This window comes from Xiphophorus maculatus, chromosome 20 (genome assembly GCF_002775205.1).
Source record: "Xiphophorus maculatus strain JP 163 A chromosome 20, X_maculatus-5.0-male, whole genome shotgun sequence".
NCBI classification, from domain to species: domain Eukaryota; kingdom Metazoa; phylum Chordata; class Actinopteri; order Cyprinodontiformes; family Poeciliidae; genus Xiphophorus; species Xiphophorus maculatus.
In genome coordinates this window covers 22371764-22398659 of record NC_036462.1, presented here as the reverse complement: position 1 = coordinate 22398659, position 26896 = coordinate 22371764, and the positions used below count along the sequence as shown (strand labels likewise).

The window sequence follows — 26896 nt, the reverse complement described above, 5'->3', positions numbered from 1 at the left end:
AGGTTACTTTGAGCGAGAAAGTAATCCCTTTGATCTCATAAAGTGCTAACAATCAGAAGCCCACTGACACACACAGTGGTTTTTTAAATGCAAGCAGAGACATTTCTGCTGCAAACTAAGTTGTGCTTTCCCAGGAAACACAGTAGTCTAGAGGTTTTCTTGGGGTTCTCTAGAGTTTCTTCTGTATGAGTATATGCAGGCTTCAAGTCTAACTTTAATCGTCTTTATAATATCCTTTCACTTCCAAGCGTAAACAGTGAGTTCAAAAGGGATTTCAAGTAAAGGTATCTCATCCCTTAAGCCTAATTCCAAAGCAGTTCAGCCTCAGGTTGGGTGGCTGAAGCTTAATGGCGACCAAGTACTTTAAGAGTGAAGGTCGGGGCGTGCCGTGGTGGCGTAGGGGATAGCGCGACCCATGTTTGGAGGCCTTGAGTCCTCGACGTGGCCATCGCGGGTTTGACTGCTGGACCCGGCAACATTTGCCGCATGTCTTCCCCGTTCTCCTTCCCCTTTTCCTGTCAGCCTACTTTAAAAAAATAAGTGACACTAGAGGCCACAAAAAGACCCCCTGGCGGGGTACTAAAAATATATAAAAAATAAATAAAAAAGAGTGAAGCTCACTGCTTTTACAGTATAAGGTGAGCACTGTGTTTATTGGCACTGAATATGCATAGAGAAATTGCCTGTCGGGCATCCTTGTTTTTGGCTTGGTCACTCCTGAACACACATCCTGCCCCTGACCTGTTGACAACACTCATCGGTGTGGATGGAGTTACTGTGTGAAGAAACCTCAAAGTTTAAGTTAGAGGAAACACAAAGATAGGAAAGGAATTTAAAAGTACTCATGGTACTGCAATGCAGGATTCATTTATTTCATATATCTTTAACAGTCATACCAATGAATGTAAAATCTACCAGATCTATCTGGGTGACCTTAACAGTGCATGTTGTAAAAGACCCAAGAGTGGCCAGCCAGAAGGTTAATGTGGGAATACCTTAAAATGAAACTGAAAACATACAAAAGGAGAGTCAAGCCTGTGATGAAATCCAACTATGGGCAGGTTAGAGTGTGATACAAAGCACAGACCTCAACATGAGACTGCTTGTATGGCCTGGGAAAAACTAAGCAACACAGGAATGACTCAGAATGTAAATACCAAAAACTCCAGAATAAAAAACTACAAAGAACTGACTGAAATAGAAACCACAACATAAGACAGCCAAAGTAAACCAAAGTTCTTTCATTGTAAAAGGCCAAATCGTCCCTGACTTGACTATTTTCAGCTTTTGTTCTCTGTTGGTTAATCTGTCCCAAGCTGAAAACAGGAAAAGTAGAAGGAAAATTGGTGTACACGACTATCTGTGTGCCCTATGATAGACCAGCAGTTTTCCTAAGGCGGACCCTTCCTTACAGCTCATGTCATCTGGACAGGGCAGTCTTTGCTGACTCTAAGGTCGATAAGGTCCTGTTTATGGGGCTCAGTCATTTTCAGCACAAAGTCACACATATACTGTAACTACATATGAATGGTTACAGTTTTCAGTATGCTTGTGTACACATTTGTGAACTTGGATGGTTTAGTAGGAATTTATCTAATTGAGTTATAAATGTTTGAATATCTCTCTTCAGCAAAAGCTTGATTTTGTGCGTATCATGCCCGTATTTCAATGGGGAGCTTTCGCATACATTTATAGGTAGGTAGCATAATTTTTGTTTTGGCATTTGAAACAACACAATTTACGTTTTAGTCCAACTCATTGATTATTTTTAGTTTATAAGCTGCTAACAGACAACCAACATTTTTATGAACACAGTTCACTACTTTTGGGGCTTCCAGACCTTCTTAGATTGGGTTTCCAAGTTGGTTGTGGTTTAGATGCCAAACAAAGCAATCCAATTTGTTACATTTTTAAGAAGGGTATCACAAACTGCGCTGTGGCAAACCTGTGTTTAGCATAGATTAACCCAGTCAAAATTTTGACATTTCATATTTGAAATAAGAGCTGATCTAAATTTGTCTGGATGGCAAAAGAGGAAGTGAAATAGTTCTTTACCACACTGCCAAAATCAGAAGTAAACTTCACCATTATGTTGGATCATGAGCTGTTGAAAAGATAGTAGAATGCAAGTAGGTAAAATTTTGTACTTAAATATCCAATGTTACGAAAACTGTATCTATCAAGAGATAGAAAATGCATTGTACAGATATATTTCTGAATCTCAATGATGCCAACATTCCTTGTGCATCGTGGGAGCATCTGTATCCACACAGATCAATATTTAAAGAATGAGGAAGAAGATAGACTCTTCGTTATCAAATATGAAGCTACAGTGCAGATAAACAAACACAGATGTCAGGAGGAAGGGGGTCAGATTTGATGAAGTCTGAGGATTACACTTGTGTGTTTATGTCTGGTGGGTCCTCACACAAAGGGATTTTTTCTGTGAAAATGTGTTTGCAAAAGGATCAGAGATGGATGTGATGCTGTATGTTTAAAAATGGAAGCAAGTAATACCTTTAAATACTCATAGTAAGGAAAAAAGGAATGTGTGAAGCATGGTGTGTCTGTGCACAAAATTCACACATGGGAGAACATGAATAATAACTCCAAATCAGCTGTGATAGGATCAGACTAGTTAAACGTCCCCCCAAAGACCCTCTAAGCTGCTTTCAGGTCCTTCTTAGACCGCTTAGATTCATTAGCGTTGGTGTTAATATCCCTGCCCCTTATGTTAAAGCTATCTAACCCCACAACATCTCCATCCTGAACCAGACTTGCAGTAAGTATAATAACCCCCCCTTTGTATCCGCAGCCATGCAGACATCCTCTTTAACCTGAGAGACACTGCTAATCTGTCCCTCACCCACTGTCTCACGGGAACAGAAAAACAACCACCCTCATCCCCGCATCTTGCAATTCCTGTCTCAGCCCATTTAGTGATTGCACATAGCGATGTTTCAAGTTACTTCAAATGAAGATGGATCTTTGTGCTTCATGGGAGACTGAAGAAAGAGAGATGCATTTAGGAATGCAGACAAGACATGCTGTGTCTTGTGCGAGGGAGACGAAGTCCCCCGTTTCCCATCTTCCAACTGATTATCGACCGCTGCCGCAGTTGAAGTTAACACAGCCTCCACAAATGGATCTTTACTAAGTGCAGGTCGGAGCTCCCTTCCTGTCCTCGCCTGCACTGATGCACATCCCTGAAAACGTGCCTTTTTCCTCGCCCTGCACTGTCGAGGCAGGGTCAGTCAGGAGGTAATATCCTATGTGGGTTTTTTTTTTTCTGCAAAGCAGAAACAAGCCAGACCGGTTCATCTGAGTGACTCACAACACCAGAGTCAGCAATCATGTTGGGACAACACACACGGCTCTTGGCATCAACACTGCATTGGAAGATTGGATGCTAATGATTGTTTATCAATCATTACAGCCTCTGTGTGACCTATCTTACTTCCCTCATCTATGGTCATTGCATATGCATCATGTTCAAACCAACATGGTGCTATGTTAAAACTCATGCATCAAGTCATTTAAAGTGGACAACAGGAAATTGGCCAAAAATCTCAAAAAGGAAGCAAGAAATTAATTTGAGAATAGACAAGAAACTAAGGGTGCATTCACACCAGTCCTGTTTAGTCCGCTTAAATTGATCTCTAGCTCGTTTACCCGGAAAGTTTGATTTGTTTGTAGAGTTGAGAATGCCCAATCGAACTCTAATGCCGACCAAATAAGCAGTGAAATATGCTTGGACAACATAAATTTACAAATAAATGTGTATAGGTTGTCTTTAGATGAAGAAAATTTATGGAATAGTGAATTATTTGGACAATATGGATCTTGTGTTTCAAAATGGTTCTGGCACAGATCAGTTGTTGGCCACTATTGAATCAGTATCAACATTTTCTGGCTCCACCACTACAGGGACAGCTTGGGATCCACCAGAAATCATAGGAGTGTCGATGGAAACGGGAATGTCTGGGTGTACCTCCTGGACCTGTGACCCAACCTCTAATAAGCAGTAGACAATAGCTGGATTGGTTGATTTTCAAAGAGACTTTCTAATCCCATAGGTGATGTTTTTTCAGCGGAAGAGAGCAAACTACAAGGAAGCCAACTTCCCTGTTGAGGGGATTTTTTTTCTCCCAAAAAACAAAAGTAAAAATATGAAGTAAAATGTTGTTCTTGGCCCAGTCTGTAAAACCAGTAAAATAAATGTCAGTAGTTCCTGTAAGTGAGTCAGAAATTCCAACTTAACTTCTCTATCTGACAGGGGGGTTATGAAATTTCCACTGAAGTGAAAAGGGAAAACCCTCCTCTTCTCCCTACAAACACCAACAAACTAACACACATCACTTAACAAGCTACACAAGAAGAACAGCCTCATTCCTGACTCCATCCCCTATTTCTTCTATTTCACATTTTGTTCACTTTTATTTTGCACTTCGCCCACATGCATGTCGTCGTACCGTGACCGACTGAATGCCTCCCAGATCACCCGCTGCGGTTTCTCCCGTTTATTCACTGCACTCTTTCTCTAGAGTACAACATAGAAAGTCTTCATACCTTCACGCCACTGCAAACAAGCAATGTGAAGACTCTCTGTTGAGTTGTGAAACTCACGTTTCAGGGTTGAACTGATACCAATGAAGGCAGATAGAGTTAGATGAGTTATGGTCAGGTTGTTCCGTCAGCTGCCATAGAAGTACAAGAGTAAACGTTAGATGCGGAGGTGATGCCAGTGTAAATATGGATGAGGGAAAACCAAAGACAGGAAAAGGAGTCTCTCTTTTCCTTTCCCCCCGCCAGCTTCCTTTCTTTCTGTCTCCCTGCACTGACCTTCAAATGTCACGAGTGGAGCATCCTCTTATCTGAACTCTTCCCTCTGGTCGACACATCCCCGCCTGTCAGCGAGGCAGTTTATCTGCCAATCCAGTCGCTATCATTCACACATACTTATATCTGTCCTCCTGTTCCAGTGCAGGCACCTTCAGTTATCACTGTATTCCTTATAAGTATATATTATGCCATGTGTTGTCACATCTTCCTTCTTTGTTCTTCGCCAAAGCTAAATAGTTTAAAGAGTCGTCCTGTCTTTACAACTCTTTTGTATTTATCTGAAGTTTATATCTTGCAGAAAAAAAGTCATTTAATTTGGATTTTAACCAAAGAGATCTTTGTTTTCAGTGCAAGTCACCAAGTCATGCTGCCATTATGTTCTTCCTAGTGGAAAAGGTCACTGATGTTGGCAGAGAAAGGGAAAATCAGGGCTTATCTTATTTTTTCAGGAATTTATTTGTTTTAATATCCGTCGGATGGCTGAAATATGATCTTTTTGTGATGTTCTATCCAGTCAACTAATTTGTTGGTACTTAACCGGCCAAAATGTACAATTCCTTAGTGCTGTTTTTTTCATATTTTAGATTTTTTTAGCTAAATATCTTATGCAAGGTTGTGAAAAAGTATTTTCCACCTTGCAGATTTTTTCTGTTTCTGTTTCTCTGTCCTGCTTCAGTGTTTCAGATCATCACAAACAAATGTTAACATCAAAGACAACTTAGATAAATACAAAGTAAAGTTTTTACTGAGGATTTCATTTGTTTAAGGAAAATTGATATCCAAACCAACATAGTATTGTAAAAAAAAAATAAAAACAATCCCTTCCCTCTTGTTAAATCATGAATTAGCTGTGATAAACCGTATTTATTTATTCACCATCCAGGCCTGGAATAACTCAATATGACTCGTTAGAAAACAAAAAAATGGCTAAATGATCTAAAAAAGCAACAAATCATCTGTCAGAATGAAGAGGGTAACAAGGCCATTTGGACCTGGACACATTGCTGTAGTGAAGCCATGCGTTTTTCTATATCAGTTTACTGACCATTGGTTAAAAACATTAAGCTCAAAAACACAAATCTAAATAGCAGCACGTTTATCCCTTTAAATAGGCTGAAAAGCTTGAAGGGTTAAATATGAGTGTAATGCAAGGATTAATTTTTTAAAATCTATATCAAACCTGTTATGTTTTTGCATGTCAATGAAAAAAAAAACAGCATAACATAATTTACTTTTGCTATTTTATCTTTTTTTTTACTCTTTCACCTTCTGTTAGTTATTCATAGTTACTTGTTTTTGATTAAATTACATTTAAGGAGAAAAAGTCCATTTCAATAAATGATAAGAGGAAACGACAAAGTGTTTTTGAGGATTATTTGTCTCCCGTTTCCCCCTCGGGGAGAGCTGTTCTTGCCTGGGCAGTTTTATGGTCTTTTATTCTGCCGTTGAGGAGAAGTGAGAGCTGAGGCTGGGAAAAACCTCTGACCACAAGAAAGTCTTGGAGGCATAAGCTGGCAGACTCACATATGTGGAGCTAGCCTAAAAGCAGAGAACAAAAAACAACTATTTTCAGAGGTTTTTGTGGAAGTAGCTTGATCCGTGTTGTTTTTTTGTTTTTGTTTCTTTCTTTTTTTACCAGAAGCAGATGAGAGTTGAAGATCGTATATCGGGGAAACTGCTCTATACTTAACCACTTAAAAGCTTTAAGAGTCAGTTCATTGCTGTAGTACATTAGAGTCATTTAACACAGCTCTACATTATATCTTATAAATTCATTATGAGTTTTTCAATGGACCTGCATCAGAAGAAACTTATAGGAGATGTTCACTTACAAAATTGACTTAATATTTATTAAGTAATATTAATACTTATTTGGCTTTCTTTATTTTCTGTTTGCAGGAATCTGGGGTCAAACCCCTATTTGCACCTAAACACAGTTTATCACTTAAGGCTTAGGTCTCCCTGAGGTGAGAATGTAGATTGTGTGTGTGAGTCTGGCTTCAACCACTAGATGGAGCCATTTCCTTCTTATGAAGAATCAAGTTTTAATTCTGGCCTACTTTCCTCATCTTCCACTGCTGCTGGTGGCTCCCATCTGGGGGAGCATTAATTATGTTATTTTATCAGTCCTGCCCGCTGATTGGTTGCTGCATGCACTAATGTGTGTTTTTCTGTCCCATCAGACTGCAGCTACACCTGTCACCTGGAGTGTGAGAGACAGGTCCAGCTCGACTGCAACCAGAGGGACAGAGAGACGGAAGATAGCCCAGGTCCCAAAGGCCGCTCTTCCCCCTGCTCCTCCTCCTCCTCCGCAGCTCCTCGGTGCAAGGTGAGATAATCTGGATTCGGTTGGAAGAGCAAGGTGAACATGACTCAGTTCTTTATAGTTAATAGGGTTGCCTTTGCGTCATCTTTCCATGCCTCCACTGTTATGTAAACGTCCTCCGATCCAACAATAGGCTATCCAGGATCACTTCAGGATTTATTTATGTGCTCAGATACCTTTTTCACTCACAGAATGTTCCCAGAGCCGGACGCTACATTAAATCAACGAATGCCTACAACCTCCTCTGTTGCTGACTCTCCAGTTCCTCACTTTTTTATTTCTTATTTTAGCCTCCCCATCTCCTCTCTCCAGCAGCAGGGGTTCACTTTATCGAATCAGTTCTGGCCCATGATGGCCTCACTTCCTCTCTTCCTGTCAGAAGGAGGAAACCAATTAGGTTAATCACTGTTTCTCCCAGGAGACATCAGTCACGGCAAAGCTGCATTATCCCAACATGTTTTCTTTGATCACAGAATGACTTAAGTGTGAATGTTGGTCAACATTTCCCTTTAATCTCAAATCATTTCTAAAAGTTAAGATTCAATTGTGTCAGATTAATCCTCAAATAATAAGCCATGAAAGGAGTTCTGTTTAATTATGTAAATCTGTTCTGTCTCCATTATGAGTTAATGTTATAAGGGGCTGTAGGATCAGTGTTGGTGTAATCTGCATTTTGCTGGCAGAGATGAGCCTATTAAGATTACTACATTTTTAAGGGACTAGATAACACTGTTTAGGGTTCATACAGCTGAAAAGAAAACATCCAATTGGCTTTTAGAGTTTTCCAGGTTTCCATTAGTGTGGAAAAAAGAAAACCCAGAATGAAAGAGGGGTTGACTTTACAGACTTTTGTCCTTCTTTCATTTTCTAAAGGACAAAATCCTAATAAATAGTATTTTATTTAGACAGATTTAGATTAATTTGACATATTTTACCTGGATCTGACAAATCTCACACTAGTTTTTAACCCTTTACTCATCAGTATTTTACTTTAAATTTAAAATGGTCCATTTTACTGCCATGGCCTGAATTTATGAAGCCCCCAAGGAAAATGGGGGATTTTTATTCTTTTGCATTATTTCGCAAAAGTATTGCATTGCTTTGCTATAGATTTTGCAAATTCACCCTGGTCTATTTGTCATATACTCACTGTGATAACAAATATCATTTGAAATGTGCACATACGTACACTTTTAAAGAACCTCAGAAAAAAAAACACTTTTTTATACGTTCTCAAGTCTTAAGAAAACAGCTTGAAAATCGATCCGTTTACTATGTGTTCATGTTTGTATGTGTAATATCATTTGGTGGAGATGGGACTTTGGTCTAGCATAAACCATTCATTAATTGATTAGCGTTATAAACTTTATTGAGCTGATCTAAGTTTGGCTGGATTCCAAGAAATCAGCAAAAGAGCCCTAAACCATGTCACATAAGTCAGAATCAGATCATTTTAGCATTATGCTGTTTCATTGTCAGACCACCTACTGATAACAGGACCTGACTACTATCAAGAAATGAGAAAATGGAGGTTTGAGATGCCGGGGTGGGCACGCAGAAAATCACTGAAGCACTGATTCAGCAGTACATCTGTTTTAGAGATGTTAGTGTCTTTGTCGTGGAGAGAAGCAAAGCTGAGCAGACAAGACTGGAAAACGCAACAAGATTTGAACTCAATCTTGAAAACTAATGATCTCAATAATTTTAGACATTTGTAATAAGTGTAGCATAATTTAGTCAGATTTGACAAACCCATAGTTTTTATGTAGCTGATTTGGTCCTCACGCCACGGAAAAACATTGAAGATGCTCCCTAAAGTAAATATTTATTTAATTTGAAATGTGTTTCAAAGAACTTTTTTAAAGGGGAAAATTTGGGTTTGACCAGTTCAAGTAGTTTGGATTTGAATCTGCAGACAATCAAATGGAGGTTAGATGAAATAGTTATTTGGTTCAGCAACTAAAGGAAGCTACAAAGCAGATGCAAACTTTACTAACATCACATGGCTAACTGTTATAAAAGGGTCATAACAGTTAGCCATTCTCATCGTCCTCACAAATCATTCGTAAACAATGTTCTTACTACCCTAAACACCATATATCAACTCAACAACTCAAAAACTGTTCAAATAGCAGCTCCATAAATTGGTACAAACTAACGAGCTAAAAGCACTCACTGTCACGTCTAGGGCCCATATCACCAGCACACACTTCACCAGATAAAATCACATGCTGACAGCAAACTAATGATGCTTTGTGGCACACACAACCCTTTGACGAGATGCACTGTGACATTTTAACATCGTGAGATCTCACGGCCCAAGATCAATATCTGAAGAACATATGGGACAAAGGTGACATCGCACGTACTGGATGTTTCTAGAAATGAATAAAATCATGGAGACTGATCAGGGAAGCCAGCAACAACACCAGAGGAGGTTTTTCATGAGATTATCAATGTCTGCAAATATAGCAATCACAATCGCATGCAAATTCTGCCCAAACTTGACTTATGCTTTTAGTGGCTGGGATGTTAAAACTTACAAAGAATTATGGGGACAATGTGATGAAGACAAATTAAGAAGAACAGGAAAATAGTTTTTTTTTACAATTAAAATCTGTATCACATTATTAAACCATACTATTGTGTAATTCCTTTTTTCTGATTTTGTGCAGCCCTTGTCTGGACTAAGGATTAGGAGTGCAACTTTTTAGTTATTGTGCTGGATATAATGCTTGTTAACAGATGTGTGTTTCTCTTTAAGCTCCTCTGTCATTTATGGCAGTGCACACCTCCAGTACGCCCTTAAAATCTTGTTAGTTAAATTTTGGAAGCAAATGAACAACAAGCCCATCATAATAAGCTATGCCTAAAAGAAGGAAAACAAATGCAATCTCTGTTTTGCACATATTTGTGAGACTGAGGTTTGTCTCTGTGCACACTGTGGTTTGGCGCAAAATATCGCAGCAGTGCTGCAGACCAGAGAAAAGACTAGTGTTTATTTCCTGCTGTCCCCCTTTTTTCATTTGCTCTGTTTTATCGCTGTAGCTGTGTGTCTGGTTGCTTTTTTTTTCGCCAGCCTTTTGTTACTTTGTGTGTGTCTCAGCAAAAATTGATCCGCGTGCGCCCCGACGTGTCCAGATGCTGCTGTGGCTGCACTCACAATTCAAAGCACTGACCACATTTTATTGATCGGAGACGTGTGTGTGGGGGTGTGTGTGTGTGTGTAGTTTTTGCATCCCGCTCCCCCTTCTTGCTGTCTTCCCCTTTAGCATTTATAGAGGAACAAATCTGCATGCGGTTCCCTTTTGAGCAGAGCCAAAGCTTACAGACAGATGCAGAGTAAAATGGTGAATCAGTTCTACCGTAACAGAAATCAGTTCTGCATTTGTGAAGATTCAAGAGCAGCTCACTGAAGCTCGTTCAGATGGAATCAATATCATGGTTGAAGGGGGAGGCTTCGGCTCTTTTCTGACATGGGAGGTCACTACCAGAGAGAAAGGGCAGATCGTGTATTCAGTGTAAGGTCAAAGGGGACTGGAGTCGCCCTTACTGGGAAAATTATCAATATTTTATTCCTCTTAGTCGACACAAACCCATCTCTTTAGCAGAAAATCAGCAGACGTAAGACAGAAGGATTGGGGATCTCTCAGCTTTTAAAGGGGCATTTCAATAAATTACAACGTAATTATGCCAAGTAATTTATTTAAACAAGAGGATCTTATGGAGGCTCTTATGTAGGTTAATTTCACAGAGAGCGACACAACTGAAGCATTTTTATCTGTTCTTTCAGATGATTATGGCTTACAGCTAATAAAAACCCAAAATTCAGTTTTGTAAATAATTGCAAAAAGACTATTTAAACTAGACAGTTATGGGTAAATAAGCAAGAAGCTGGCTGTTGATAGTGTTATATCCAAATATATTAGAAAACTAAGTGGAAGGAAAACATGTTTTTATGTACTGTACAGTATTTGCAGTTGTGGCTACTTTTGAAATTCATCATTAGAGCGTGGCACTGAGGCGATCAGTCTGTCTCCTTACTGAGGTTCTAAAGATGCCCAGATTGTTCTAATAGCCAATTCTGTCTGGAAAATTAAATAATCCCCATAAAACTTACCAACTTAGAGGTTTAAAATTCACTGAAGGAACAAAACTCAAGCAACTTGATTTCAAGATGAAATGATAAATTTACTTTCATCTAAACAGAAAAATCTGTAATCAGTGGTCTAGATCTTTTGCTCATTTGCCCAGGCTGCTTGTGCACCTTTTTTCTACCTCACTTTTTCCTTTCACTCAACTTTTCACAAACATACTTAGAGACAGCATTCTGTGAACAACTAACCTCTGTGGTAGTAGTTCCTCATTATTACCTAGACCGTGACATAACATTTCTCTATTAAAAATGAAGACTAACCCAATTGAACTGTCGGTTTTCTCTGTAGATAACGTGAGTTTCACTTTTCCTGTTGAACTACAGAAATAATTTAACTTTTTAATAACACTCTAGCCTACCGGGTCACACCTGGTTGGTGGTCTTGCCGGTTTCGAGTCAACTGTTAACACACAATGACCGAATTTCAGCAATCGAGCAGCCATCTTTCCCTGCCCTGCTGCTTCCTGTCTCCGCCGTTCGAACATACGGTGCATACAAGAGCAGCGAGGCTTCATAGCTCCAGCTCATCAATGTTTGTCTTTCTGTTTACTCATGTCTCTCCCTGTCCACCCCCCACCTCACTGTTGCTTTCGTCGTCTTCTGCTAGAGGAAGTGGCCGTGCTCTGCAGGGTGCAGTTGCCTGCAGGAAGAGAGACGGAGGGGGAGAGAGAGAAAGCGGAGGGAGAAGGGGGAGGGCGCTCTCCGCCTGATAACACGCTCAAACCACAGATGGTTGAGGGAGGTTGCGAGAGAACGAGGTAGGGAAACGATCGTAAAGAGAGGAGGATTGAGAAAGAGAGGCTCTTGTGTGGGAGGGATCAGTCCAAAGCGATGGAGAGAGGAGGAGAGCGTCTCGTCGTCTCCACAGAGATCTCTTTTGCTACTTCGGGAGTGGATGGGGATCACTGAGCTCCTTCTTTGCTCTGCAGCCAGAACTTGACCCCAGCTGCCGTTTGCCCTATTCGCCAGTGTGACGCAGAGCCCAGTCTGAAACAGGATGTGGTTTTGCATGCATGCCTTCATTCGTCTGCCAGCTTAGCAGGTGCCGTCAGGTGAGCGGGGTTAACTTGACACCAGGCTGTAAGCCGACTCTGAACCGGTGTGGACATGAAGGAGTCCCGGCCTGCTGCGTGAGAGAGCGTCAGCTGCCGACAGCCAGGTGATCTGCAGCCTGTTTGCGACAGCAGCACCAGAGCTTTCTCAAACGCAGGCTCGTGAGGAGGAAGTGACACGTCTGTGATCGCTCTTGTATTTCCTGGTCCCGTTCTCCTGCGGCGCTTCACGGTGCCGGATCCGAGCCGAGCTCAGCTGCTTCCAGCCCATCGCCAGCACCATTTGAACTGGATGCGCCAGCGGAGCGGTTCTGACCTCTCCTGGGTGAGCGAGGGACAGTCGGATGCTTTCGGACTCTTGACTGCGGCTGAGAGTCCCTTCAGCCGCCACGTTCCGAGACGACCCGACGCTTCAAGCTGCCCGCCGCTCCAGTGTCCTGGAAGACCTCTCCATGACCGTCAGCACGGTGCTGACCCCCTCCATGACCAGCAGTAACAGCATGAGCAGCGGGTACTGCAGCCTGGACGACGAAAGCGAGGACTTCACTTTCTTCACCGCCAAGACCTCGTTCTTCCGCAAGCCCAAGCATGCACCGAAGGTACAGATCTGCACCATTTTCTCCGAGATGGATTAAGATGTTGATAAAAGAGATGGAGGGGAGACTCTTTGATAGATAAGATCAACGGTTTGATTCAGTGTGTCTGGGAACAAAACAAACTGTCATTTATATGAAAAAAAATTGCAGCCTGAAAGCAGAAGTCTGGAGAGGAAGTGGTGGTGTTGTTCAAGCAGGCCTCTAGGTGTGTGTGAGCGTACAGGAGGGGAGTTACTTTCACACATCTGCACTGTTTGTCTATGCTTTACCTTAAAAACCCATTTCAACTCCTTCCTCTGTCACCTGAGGCATTCAGAGTTGAAACTGAACTCCTGCTGCTGCTGCTTCTCCAATCTCCTCAGCCCAGCCTGCCGGCAGACAAAGTGTGTTTGCAGAGATGCTAATGATCTGAGCCAGCCGCCGTAATGGCTTCCTCTCCACTGCGAGCGGGAGAGGTTTCTGTAGAAACGCCGGCGATGCCCGTGCGTCGGGTTTATGTCGTCGTTTGTGTGTGCAAGGTGCAGATCACTTTACCGGTACTTTGTGGTTGCCATGGCAACTCTCGGTTTTTGTTGCCTCCGTTTGCATGTTCTGAGAAATTTCACTCTGCTTTGCACTCGGTCTCTTCACACAGAGCTGCTTGATGGAGCAGCACCAGCGGCAGCGGCAGACATGCGGCGCTGCTCGCCCTCCAGAGTTCTGTTCGTGTTTGTGTGTGTAGGGGCAGGACGCCCGGCGGGTGATTGTCACTGAGGCACGGCGACATGGACGGCCGCATTAATGAGCGACTCCTCGGGCTGCCTCACGCTGACCTTGTCCTGGCCTCTCTTTGGTTGTCTGAAGGTTTATTCCCTGAATAATTCACCAGCTGCGCAGAGTTAGGGTTGCTGCCACGCTGACACAGACAAGGTGTCAGATCTGTCAGCGTGGAGATTTGTTAACACAGATCCACAGACAAATAGTGTGACATTAATTGTAATAAAACTGAACTCCTAGGTGAGAGGATATGGAAGGGAACGACTGTACACATTCAATCAGGAACTGATTGAGTTCTGTTTTGTTTGTTTTTTACCTCTATTTGAATATGAAAAAGAGGGACAAACAGATCCAAGTGGCTTCCTGTGGATACACACAGCATCCTTTTATTTTTAGGCGTAAATCGCTAAATTTGTGTCAGTGGGTTGTTGTTTTTTTTTCCCTTTTTTGGTTGCATCCGCACCGTCACATCCACGGAAATGTCAGATGCTCATCGCCGTCCTTTATGAATTATTTCCACAGCTCGTCGTTTTTCCTTCAGATCAGCCAGTCTGCATTTATGCATGTATGTGCCAGTGGGGGTGGGTGTGCAGCCGTTGAACGTGGGATACGCGCATGCAAATCGAGGGGCTATATCTCTGCAGCTTCGATGCATATTTGCATGAAAACTTTGGTGACATTCACACAGTTCACTGTAGTAACTGTAATGTTAATGTAGCTGAATTTGATCCAATATAATTTAACTAGAAAGTATCTGGTTACTTGATCCATTCAAAGTGTATGAATACGTACAGTTCCTTGCAAAACTTTTCACGTTCCTTTACAATTACATACCCTAAATATAGGACCCATTCGTATTCAGCCCCTTTTACTCTGATACCCCTGAATAAAACCTAGTGTCACCAAATAACCTTAAAGAGTCACCTAATTATTGAAGGCAATCTATGTGTAACTGAATCTGACTATAAATACATCTGTAATCTATAAGAAGTCTCTAAACCTGTCACAGCAAACAATTAATCAATTAATTGCGTGAGAAATTAAAATGAGCTCAATAATTTCCATTTTGATAAATTTTTTTTTACAAACACATCATAATCCATTATATTTATGCATTCTGTTGTGTGAGGTTTTTATTTCTACTTTATTTATTGGTTTTCGTTGTCAAGTTTTGTTTTGGATATTTAAGATATCTCTTCCAGTTCCAGTGCAAAGTGTTCTTTACAAAATTAAAGTTTATTGGTCTTCGAGAGAGTAAACTTGAATTTATTGTGCCATTATCAATATATTACTTGAAAATGGTCTCAAAACAACAACACCATTTAAAAATGCAGTATGTCATTGAAAATATTTAAGCATAATTATGTGTATTTCTTCTGAAGCATATGTTAAATGGTGTTGAAGGGTTCATATTAGAAAGAGTGAAATCCACCCATAATACTATATTTCAGTTTTTTAAGGATGTGAAGAAAAAGCATTTCTTTATTCAGTAATCAGTAGTATTATATGTAAAAACTATCAGATTGAATTTCACAACACAGCCAGTGTTCTCTGAAGGAATAGAAACATGATTTTGCATCTTCTAACATTTACATACATACACACGCACGCACACACCCTCACATGTGAAAAGGTCTGAAAGCTGTGAAACTAAATCTGCATGTGTGAGTGTGTGTTCGTGCAGACGCTCTCTGCCGACACCCTACGTTCATTGTACACTAGCACATGCAATCTATTCTCACACGGAAACACAGATGGTGTGATTTGGCATTGACTATCACAGGTTAAGGAGCAGCTGGTCAGATTAAGGAAACATGGAGCATGCTGCAGCACTGACATTTCAAGCAGTCCTGACCTCTCTTGTCTCATGTCAGCAGCACAAGACAGACCAACAATTACTCATTTCACCCTCAGGTTCTGTATGGCAAATATGAGTCTGAGTGTGTGTGCGTGTGCAGGGGTGAGGGTGTGTGTGTGTGTGTGTGTGGCTTACATGGCCGTCAATGACATCCTACACATTTGTTTTTATCTGACACCTGCCACACTAACACTGATGGATTAGATAACATGGCATCTGTCTGCTCTCTGTCACCTGCAGTGTTATTATCTTCACCAGACAGGTACTGAACATCCAGCTAACAGATGCTGGACTCTCAGCAATTAGGCTGGGCTTTTCTAAACTTAGTAGGGAATCATCTGTGTCATCTGCTGTCATGCTTTGCTCTGAGTTGAAAGGGATGGAAAATTTTCCAAATGCATACTCACTACTAAAGAAAAAACAGATTTCATAAACTGTTTGTGTTCTTCAAGAGATTGAAAACACAAGCTGAAACTATTTCACGTTTTGTCTCCACAAACTTAAAGTTTTTTTTAATTTTTTTTAGATTATATGTGATACATGAACACAAAGTATTCCACAACATGATTCTGCCACCACCATGTTTCACCATGGTGATGGTGTGTTCTGGGTGATGTGCAGTGCTGGTTTTCCACACAGTTCGAAACGGTAGACTTTAGTGCCGTCTGACCAGAACCCTTAATTGAATGTTTGCGTTTCACTTACAAGTTATTCCAGATCCAGGCGTTGACAGATGTTCACACCTGAGCTGTGGATCTCTGCAGCTCCTCCAGGGTTACCACGAACCGTTAACTCCTCAACTTAATAAGGTGACTCCCTCCAGGAGAAATCAGTTGCACTGAATTATTTTAGGGGTATCAGTTTAAAATGATTCCCACTTCGTATGGCCCACTTCTTAGATTTTTATTTACAAAAACGATCATCTTCACTACTATGAACTCCTTTGTGCTGATTTTAAAATCCCAGTAAAACACACTGTACTTTACAGTGATAGTGTGATAAAATATGAAGAGGATTATACAAACTTTTTCAAGCAAAGGTAAAATCAGAGAACACCCTGTCTCTGCATGTTATTCGGACAGAAAAGAACGTCCTGACAGAGGGAACACGAAGCCCTGACAACACATGACCTCCTAGTAGTTACTGTAGATGTAGTTGTTCATCTTTCTGACTCTGTGTGCTCTCGGTCAGCAGCTCCAAAGCGACCCGGGCCAACCGGGTAACTTTATGGGACTCCGAAGCTACACCCACTCCGTCCTGCTCCATTGTGCTCCCATCACTCTCACTGGTATGCAGAAAGGGAGGGCAGGGCACGGCCTCCGTTACATTTAGAAACTCTCATACAAACGCAGGAATTCCTGCAAGGCTCCTTTCACTCCGTTGCTTTCGACTGTGAGGAATTCTGGAAGGAGTCCGACTCCTACATACAATGACCCTCAGATTTTTGTCCCAACCCTGGAGCACTCAGCGCTTGCTCAACATTTATACAGCTTTATTGTGTTGTTGTTTTTTTTTTTGTATGCTTGAGAACAGGTCAGTAAACTCGATAGGTTATGGGTCTGTAAAGATACAGACAGAAGGTCAGAGTTGGAGCATCTCTACAGTATATCTCCTGTTTTACTGATTATTTGTTTAACAGTGTTACTACATGCACTGAGAAGTGTTTAATTGTAAAGTAGCTTGCAAATGTATTCATGCCGGCTTAACTTTTCCCCTTTTGTCCTATAATAACAGCAAACTTTAATATATTCAATTTGGATATTTTACTGGGAAGTCAAGTGAAGTGAAAGGAAACATTGCACATGGGAGACAGAAATATAAGTCCAACAACCATTACAAGATAGTTGAAGTCAGGTTAGATGTAGAGCATATGTAAAAATTTTTTAAAAAAGACAAATAAAAGTTTTACTGCGAGTATTTAGCTCCATCAATTCTCTGACCTGCCTCCTGTCTCTTCTGAAGAAAAGCATTCCCACAGCATGATGCTCCCACCACCACAGGTCACCATGGCGATGGTGTGTTTCACAAAACAGGAAAATGTGCAGCGTGCAACACCGTTGAATGTTGCAGTGACAAGGTGCCGTCCAATAAACAGATAAAATAGACTTTCAGGGTTTGCTGCTTGCGGCTTCACTGCAGACCTGGAGGCCAGATTCTGAGTAATTTATGCAGAAAATTACAAAAATGAAATTCAATATTTCTTTCCCAACAGAGTTTTATTGTTGCTGTTTTTAGTTATGAAATTAATAACTAGCAAAACATCCTAATGGTGCTCTAAAGTAACACCAAATCCAGTCCCAGCATATAAATATTGCATGGTACATTTAACTGAGCCAAAAATTATTCATACACTGGGATGTTGTAGATGTGCTGATCTGACTTTTACTGTCTGATGCAGATTTATTTTTCTCTAAAAGGTCTGATCACCGGTCAAGAAAATGTTGTCTGATTTTATTAACTACCCAATATCCAAGCAGTTCTTTGCTGAAACTGCACAAACTCGTGTCAGCGTGGCGATAACTTTCAGCCACACAGAGCGCTTTACATGAAGTCCAAATATGTCTATTTCATGTCCCCAGAAAAAATATTCAAAAGATATGAAAAATGTGTGTGCTGCACAGAGTTTGCCATTTCACCAAGATGCGATTGAATATTTCTGAAACAAACTCAAGAATAGTCCTTAAACTTTATTCCTCACGATGCCGCGGGCTCCTCTTGCCCTCCTGTCCTCCAGGATTCATTGCAGCCTGTCTGTCTGTACTTCAGGCACAAACTCACCCTTCCTGCAGCCGTGACCCCGTCAGCCCTCGTTCTCCTCCTCCCCCACCCCCGACAATGTTTTCTCTTCCTCCCACTCTCTCCCACTGCCTCAGAAAATGCAAACGAACTGTAGAAGAGGGAGAGGGAAGTGACGGGGAGGGGGGAGAAGAAGCTATTGTGAGATAGAGAGGATGGATCCCACTGTACTATAAATAACCTAGTCAAACTCTGTGTTGCTAAGGCTTGCTCAGCAGCCATTCTTTCATCATTTCTCACCCCTCACTCAGGGCCTCCCACTGTTTGACTCCCTCCATCCTTCTCCTCCTTTCATGCGTTTCCTCCCTCACTCCCTATCTCTCTGTCAGAGGCATGAATAAGAGCGGGGGGGGGGCGCGTTCTTCTCGTGTCGACTGTGTTATTAGCTCCATTCACAATATTTTTTGACTCCAAATACAGCTGGAGTATTGAGTCATCTCACTGCTGAGGATGGATGACGAGCAAAAAACCCCAAAAAAGCAAGCAGCTTTTCTATGTGGGGAAGAGCATGGAGACTCTTCTGTTTGGGCTTTTTAACTCCATTATCAACATTATACATCAGTTTAATATTTTCTTCAAAGACTGAAAAAATAGAGGTTAAAATGTTTGTGCTCATTCAACTTTTCCAATCCTCAATGAGATTTTTATTTTTTTTATTTTTTTACTGGGAGAACTGTAACAGCGCCATCTGCTGTTAGGTATATAGCCCGATTCAATCATGAGAGTCCTCCACTTACTTACTGATGTTTCCTTTCTCCTTCCAGCAAAGTGAAACAAAGGAGGAAGAGGAGAGAGGAGGCGCTGAGGAGCTGTCAGAGGAAGAAGTCCGGGCCAAGATAGAGTCGTACAACGCTCAGGTGTCTGAAAATGGCATGAATCTGGTGAGTTCTGGAAACCATTAAATCCAATTATAGATGAATGTTCTGACCAGAAAAAAAGTACATTTGTTGCTTTCTAGTGGTAAAGGAATGCAGATGGATGAGTTAGAAAAACATAAAAGAGTATATTGCTTTAGTATGTGTTAGAAAGTAGCACTGTCATACTGTCAACTAATAAGGTTGATTAGAATTGTTACTTTGTGCTGTTTAGCAGCACATTTGTACTATTTGATGTAAATACTGGAGGAAAGCAGTTTATTTTTTGTGAGGGAAATGAATAATATGAAAATTGGTAGTATTTTGTGAAGTCAAGTGAAAATCAAATAAAACTGTGCACAATTTAAAAACTTTATGGAAGCACCTTTCGATTCAGTGTCAGCTTGGTAATATTTGCCAAGTCTGCCTGGCAGACATTCTCCAAATTTGTCAGATTAGGAAAACGACTCTTGTTGTCAGCTCTCGTCTAAGGTCTCCACCGACTTTTTTAGTTCTGAACTTTGACTAGCCCATTCCAAAACTTTTCTTTTCTTCCCATTAAGTCTTTCATGTGTTGGAATGAGTGCTGCTGGTGCAATGTAGCAGAAGTCTGAACAGTCTGAAAAGATTTGGATTCACTGGATCATAACACAATTTCCGTTAAGGTTTTGGGAGATTATATGTGGGCCAGTACTTGTTGAAATGATTTTGTCGGCTTCTCTGCAACCTCCCTGACCAATTTATGCTTCATGTTTTTCATACGTTTTGTATAAATGTCCAGTTTTTTAAAGATCCCTGTTGTCTTAAATTTTCTCCAATTATTGCCCACTGTTGTGATAAACCTTTGCTAAAGCTTATCACCTCTTTGCCTTATCTAAAGAATTCAAACAAACAAATGTCAGGAATGGTCTAGTCAGCTCAACTTTATGGTTAATCAGTTTTATAATATCTGATGGCAGATGTGAATGTGATAAGACTGAATGTGGAACCTTAATCCAATATTGCTTTTACAACATAAAGACGTAAGTGACACATGTTTATATGACATGTTTAATTCCATGCTTTAGAAAATGCTGTCCTCGGATAAGTGTGTGTTTTTTGCTTTGAATTTTGCTAAATGTATTTTATAATATACTAGAAAAAATTTTGGATTGATTTATTATGCTCTCGATGTTTATGTCACAAAATCAAAAGCATTTTTTCAGGAGTCTGTGCACTTTTGAAAGTCACCGTATGCAGATATGGACACAATTATGTCACATGGGATTTCATTAAAACACTTTTTTTTAGTGAACTCATATTTTTTTCCCCCTTTAACTAAAATGTAATCAAAATTAAATGTTGGATTTTTTAAAATGTTCTTACTGTGAAAGATACATTTTTTATACTCGTTCAGTCTTTATTTCCTGCTAAAGAAGATATTTTAGTTCTGAACTCTCTCCCCTTTGTTGCCATCCTTCCGTTATGCGCTTTAGGCTGCAGACGGGTCTTTCACCGGCTTCATCAAGGTCCACCTGCGGCTCAGTCGGCCGGTCACGGTGGAGGGCAACCAGGGGCGCGCCTCGTCAGAAGACCAGGATGGAGAGCAGGAGGAGCGTACAGAAAAGCGGACGTCCTTCTACTTACCATGCGACTGTGTGAAGCAGATCCACATCGGCTCTCTGACCACCACCAGCGAGGTGATACAGGGCCTGCTGAAGAAGTTCAAGGTGCTGGACGATCCCCGCAAGTTCGCATTGTACAGGCAGACGCACAGAGACGGACAGGGTGAGGAACAGACCTCCCACATGTTATTTAATGCATGATATGCCCAACAAATCCCTGATGTTTTTGTCGTTATTGTTCCGGTACAGACTTGTTCCAGAAGCTCCCTCTGTCTGAACATCCTCTTGTCCTGAGGTTGATAGCAGGACCAGATCCTGAGCAGCTCACCTTTGTCCTAAAGGAAAACGAGACTGGAGAGGTTGAGGTGAGGGAGCCTTGAAACACGTACAATCGTGCAAATATAATGCTTTCCAAGAGTAGAACTTCCTCTTTTTCACATTTTGTTACATTACAACCAAAATTAGTTGAAGTATTTTATTAAGTATTTTATTGTGTTACAGACTGACGCAAAGTAGTGCAATAGTTTAGAAAATTCTGAAAAGCACGGTTTGGTCTATAATTTAATAAGATCCTAATTAAGCACATTGAGATTGAGATTCTTGTAAAACGTAGAAATGGACTACGAACACATTTACAAAGCTGCGTACATGTGCATTATCTTTTCATGCAGAGTTACTTGGCAAGTAAACGGGAAAGGGTTACAAGGCAGAGTTTTATAAATTCAAAGTTAAAACAACAGTCTGAATTAAAAAGAGGCTGTAAGAGTGAACTAATGTCCTTCTTTGATTTCACTCTTCATTTCACAGTGGCACGCGTTCTCTGTCCCCGAGCTTCAAAACTTCTTGGTCATCCTGGAGAAAGAGGAGGCGGAGCGCGTGCGAGCTGTGCAGCAAAAGTACACCATTTACCGACAGAAGCTGCAGCAGGCCCTTCAACAGCACAGCCCTTGACCTCTGACCCCATCCCCTGATGTCTCCGACCCGGGGATGCACGGACCTTTAGGACACCATGTGATCTGAGTCCAGAGAGCGGAGCCTGAGCTGAACTTACCTTCGGACTCCTCGTCGACAAATGTTCAGACACAGACAAGAGACACACTGATGCATATACTTTCTCAGGTCGTACGCAGGCTCCCTTACACAATCCCACCATCCACAACAGGATCCGGACAACAGTTGTTTACCCTGCCAAGGAAGATCTGGAACTGCAACCTTCTTCTTGAGATCTCATTTATGACTGATGTGAATCAGCAATGTTTTTTTTAGACTTTTCCCTTCTCTTCTGCTACTACAACAACTACTGCTGCTGCTGCTACTGCAAGTGTTACTTATGCATGAGTCTCTCAGCTCATCTGCCCTGCACATAGGATTAGGATTAAAACAGAAGGCATGATTACTTTTAGCTGCCTCGAGCTGGAGCTGAAGGACAATCACATGGTGTGTTTGTTTTTCTTAAACATGACATGTCTGCTGTCATCTGATGTAATTATAATATTTTTTTTATTTCTGGATTTGCCGATTTGATCAGGAAGCAGAGTGCTTGATTTGCTTTCAGTTCACAGAACAGAAAGCAGAATTAGATCCATTCGACCTCTTTTACTGTCCACCCCAGCAGCATGATGCTGCCGCCACCACCATGTTCTTAGTAAGTGTTTACGTATATTAACCCATATATGAAATGATCTGAAAGTAAGAAAGATGCTTGTCGTTTTTTTCCTCTAATTCACTCAGTCCCAACATGTCCACTGATGCCAGATGTGGTTAGTTTTTTCTTTTTCTTTTTTTTTTTTTTGCTGCCTAAATCCACAACTCAGAACCCTGGAGTGATGATGAGAGTCAGCTCTTATGCCTTTAGTTGCAAGCAAACTCTTGTTGTTTGGGTGTTGTTTTTGAATGAGAGAGGACGTTTTCACCAACTGACTTTTACAAAGAAGATTTCAATTGAATTGGAGGTTGTGGATTAAAAAAAAAACAAAAGAAAAAAATCAGCTTCCTGTTTTGCACGTCTTGATCCAGGCCACAACTCTGAGGCTGGGCATGCATTTTAGTTTATTTTCTTACCCCTAAAAAGGAACAAAAATATGTAAAACAAATAATAATGGCTATGATATGTTTGGAATGCATATGAATTGTGTAGACACTGGAAAAAAGAGTGAAAAGATTTTACATTGTTGCTGATATGATTTATTTTTTTTACATCATTTCCACTGGTGTGTGTGCACATGGTCATCCTGCGTTGAGAGGATCCATTAAACTTTCTTATGTTTATTATAATCCTCAGATAAGTGAGGCCTGCTGTCCATGAGCACATACTTTCCTGTAAAGCCCAAACCTGTGTGTTCCCACCCGAGCTGTTCCTGCTGGCAGTGCCTTTTGTCCCATGTGTTCTCTGGTTTAACGTGGGTTTCAGCACACATTCAGGTGCCTGGTTGAGTTACAAGTGTGGATCCTTCTGCTTGTCTGCGATTTTCTGGAATGATGTTGGTTTTTATTTGTATTTTTTTCCCTTTAATCCCCATTTTCAGAATGCTCCTCTTTTCCCTCAGTGAATCCCATGTGGGAGTGTGTGTGCATGTTTGGGTATGTGTGTGTGTGCGTTTTATTTATTTCATGGTTCACAAGCATCCATGTGAAATTATGTAAAGGGTGTTGCTTTATTTTTGCAATTTATTTAGTTTTACTTGTACAACTGTGTATAAATATGAGTAGACCTGTACAGAAATTTAAATGAAATAAAAGGGTAACCTCTTTATTGAAATGTGTTTGTTTAAACAGTTGTTTTGCTTCACATTCACATAAAGTTGCATACAAAAATTCCTAATTAGGTGTTAGTATGTTTATTTTGGTCAGTGACACAGCTATGCATCATCTAGTGGATCCCTGGTATGAACACAATGTGTAGTTTGGTCATGAACCTCAGAAAGTGCTGATCTGCCTGCGTCATGAGTTCCTTCTGAAAAGCCCACTTGCACTACTTTCAAACCATCAGCAGGTGGCGAGACCTCATCTAAACCACAAGCACCATCTGTACATGCAGCATGTAAGCTACACCTGTTTGTCCTACTTTGTGTTTTCTTTTTATCTGCTTACAGAAAACCCTTTACCAGCAGTGCCACCTTACAATGCACTAAGATTTCCAAATTACTGCTGTGATGTCAAAAACTGATGTGGCTCTCCGCCCAGGGTGGCGTGGCTTTTGTAGGAAGAGCTGATTGGGGGGGGGGGACTGTTGCAGCATCTCAGTGTTGTGCATGCTGTAAGAACTGTAGGAAGATATGTCTGTAAGCTTCAGAGATGGCCAGTTAAGCAGAAGTTAGCGCTTGAACTTTCAAGCCGGCTCTAATTTAAAGACGTTTTTTGCTTCCTGCGTCTGATTATCTATGGTTCTATAAAAATACAAACTAAGCCTGTTCTGCACTGAAGATGGATTCTGTGAACCTAACTTAAGATCATGAAACTTTTATTCTATTTGTGAACAAAAGAGACTTTTATGAGCATGAAAAGCACAACAGACATTCATAAAGTTATGTTTGTAAAGACAAGTCAATATTGTTTGAATCTTAATGTTTCTGATAACTTACATAATAAAACGTAACACTTAACTTTTTTGCAGACTGGTATGACAGATTATGGCCTTGATCAAAGCAACATAACTGATTGACTTCTTGCTGGAAGGCTGGATTTGTTTAAATCAAGTAACCACTTTTTCTGACAGTAGGATGAGTAGATTATGAAAAATTCCCTTGGATCTTTCCTTTGAATCTTTTTAGATTTTTACACAAAACATCCCCCTGTTAGATATACACATGAATGGTAAATGTCCTGTGATAAATGACTTCAAAACCTAAAAGGTGTGAAGTGGAGACTGGGTGAAATAACCAGCACCTCAACATTTCCCATTTCTTGTGTTCATGATAAAACAAAACATTATTTAATTGCACTGCATGTTTTTATGTAGAAGTGATTTACAAATTCCAAGTCAGAAAAATAAATAGAAATAAAATTCAGAGATTGAAATATAAATGTTATTCACCAATCCTCACTGTAAAATCCAAAATGGCTGTAACGTGTTTAACATTAGTGATAACAATCGTGATTAATAGTTTAATATTGAACCTGAGTTAAATAATCTGAATTAGCTAAAATGCTACATCAGAAGTCCCTGTTCCTAGTGTTTCAACTGCTCATCTTTTTGATTATGTGGGTTATTTGCGCTACATTAATGTTTATTTACCTTTTAATTAATTTTCAATAGGCTAAAACAAAATTTCCTCTAAATATTACCGACGGCAGCCTGAGCCCCAGTCTTGGTGCTTGTATCATAGCGACAGTTTAGTTCCACAATGAGTTCCCTTTTTTAGGGTTGGGTTAGTTGAACTCTGTTTTCACTGTCCTTTTAGAATATGGTGTTAAAGCAATAAACTAACAGGTGTCAGTGTCTGTCACGAGATTTATGACCAAATACAGCCAGAAACCCCCACAAGGACCTATGGGTAGCTCTGCACCAGGCCCTATGTTTTGCTGCAGCTGTAAATTCAGCAGTTGGGGTTAAATACGCTGCCTGGCCACACTCTTACATGCCCAACCTACTTTAGAGGAAAGTGTGAAAAGCATTTCAGTTTATAGGCATTGTCACATACACAGCCTAAGAATAATCAATATGGTGTTTAAGGGTTGGCTGTTGGCCAGAAGCTAACTAAATCTGTGTCAGCATGCATATTTATGGAAGCAAATATAGACAGGGCCCTCTTCTCACCTCTGAGAAAGAGCTATGATTAGCTTTACCCTCTGTAGCCGCCATGTATCACTTTCTGAATTTAGCCCCGGTCCCCTTCTCATGCCGGCCCGGTCTTACTCTGTCTGTCCTATTCGCTGCCTCCAACTATTTGTGTCTCAGTATGGATCTTCATGACCTCTCAAGTTTCAGTTCGCAGTTTTCCTCATAGGGTATTTGGAGTGAATGACCATTAGCAAAGCGTGGCCCGAACAAGTTCTGCAAAAAACATATGCTTTAAATATTTAACAACAATATTTAACAGCCGCTTTTCTTTACTCTTTGTTCTGACAAACAGAAAAAGCTGAGCTGGTTTTGCAGAACAAAAAAAATATTTTTTAAATGTGTCTAATTTTTCTTAACAATTGTTGCTCCTAGCATTTAAAATATTGCTTGAGATCTTAAATGGATAGATAATGATTTCTTTAAATTAAATCTTGATAAATAGCTGTCGGAAATCAATATCTTCCCTGTATTAGGCAATCACCTTGGCATCTTGATTTACTATTGATTTAGATTAGTTGATCCCAGTGGCTCAAGCTAACTAAGAAAGAAGACTTCTTATATTATATTATAAAGCAGATAGAACATGACAAAAAGTGATTTAGAAATCTTTATGTTACTGTGATGTTTGCCTTGTATGGTTATTTTTCACACATACTGAGAGTGGAACATGTAAAGCAATTCTGATTAGACACTTCCTTTCTATTCTTAAGTGAACTAAGAGAGTGTAGAAATTAATACAATTCTGTAATGCATAAATTGCTGTAATATTTAGGATTTCAACATAAGTTTACTTTTATATTAGAAATACACCATGAACAAGTATGGTACAAGTTTCCCACAGGAAGATAATTGATAACTCCAACTAGTTATCCGTATCTGGTTTAATAATGGCAAACACGACAAGGGCTTAAGGATAAGTAAAATAGTGTATAGATAAACTGCTGGTGTTATTTTAAATTGGAATTTTTAGAAGGTGGAAGTCCACTTTGGGCAGCCTGACTTGGACTAGCTGCTAGCTTCAGACACAGACCAACTAATCTTAATTTTTCCTGAATGAATATACCAAAACTGCAACTAAGATGTAAACTGATTTATATTGTTTTTTTAAACTCACTTGAAAAACCCTGAACTATCCATTTTAATCTCTCGTTCAGATTTTTCATTTGGCAATGAAGAGAAAAGAGAATTGCTGTAGGTTTTTACAAATTCAGACTATAAGAAAACAAGTGGCATCTTGAAGAAAATTCTTTCATAAGTTGGTTGTCATGAGCATATT

At 40.4% G+C, this 26896-nt stretch overlaps 1 protein-coding gene across 3 annotated transcripts in view; it reads left to right on the top strand.

The window, feature by feature from the left end:
• rassf5 (Ras association domain family member 5) overlaps positions 1-23598 on the top strand; it is a 34869-nt gene extending 11271 nt beyond the window's left edge. For 2 of the 3 annotated variants that reach the window (XM_014470724.2, XM_023324733.1), the window contains exons 2-6: positions 7026-7171; positions 19147-19263; positions 20712-21003; positions 21090-21205; positions 21648-23598. In XM_014470724.2, coding sequence (XP_014326210.1) covers positions 7026-7171; positions 19147-19263; positions 20712-21003; positions 21090-21205; positions 21648-21791 — 815 coding nt within the window. In that variant the 3' untranslated portion in view covers positions 21792-23598. Of the gene's footprint in view, positions 1-7025; positions 7172-12025; positions 12976-19146; positions 19264-20711; positions 21004-21089; positions 21206-21647 lie in introns of those variants that run through there. The other variant, XM_023324734.1, reaches the window with a different exon arrangement.
• Positions 23599-26896: the final 3298 nt, after the last annotated feature.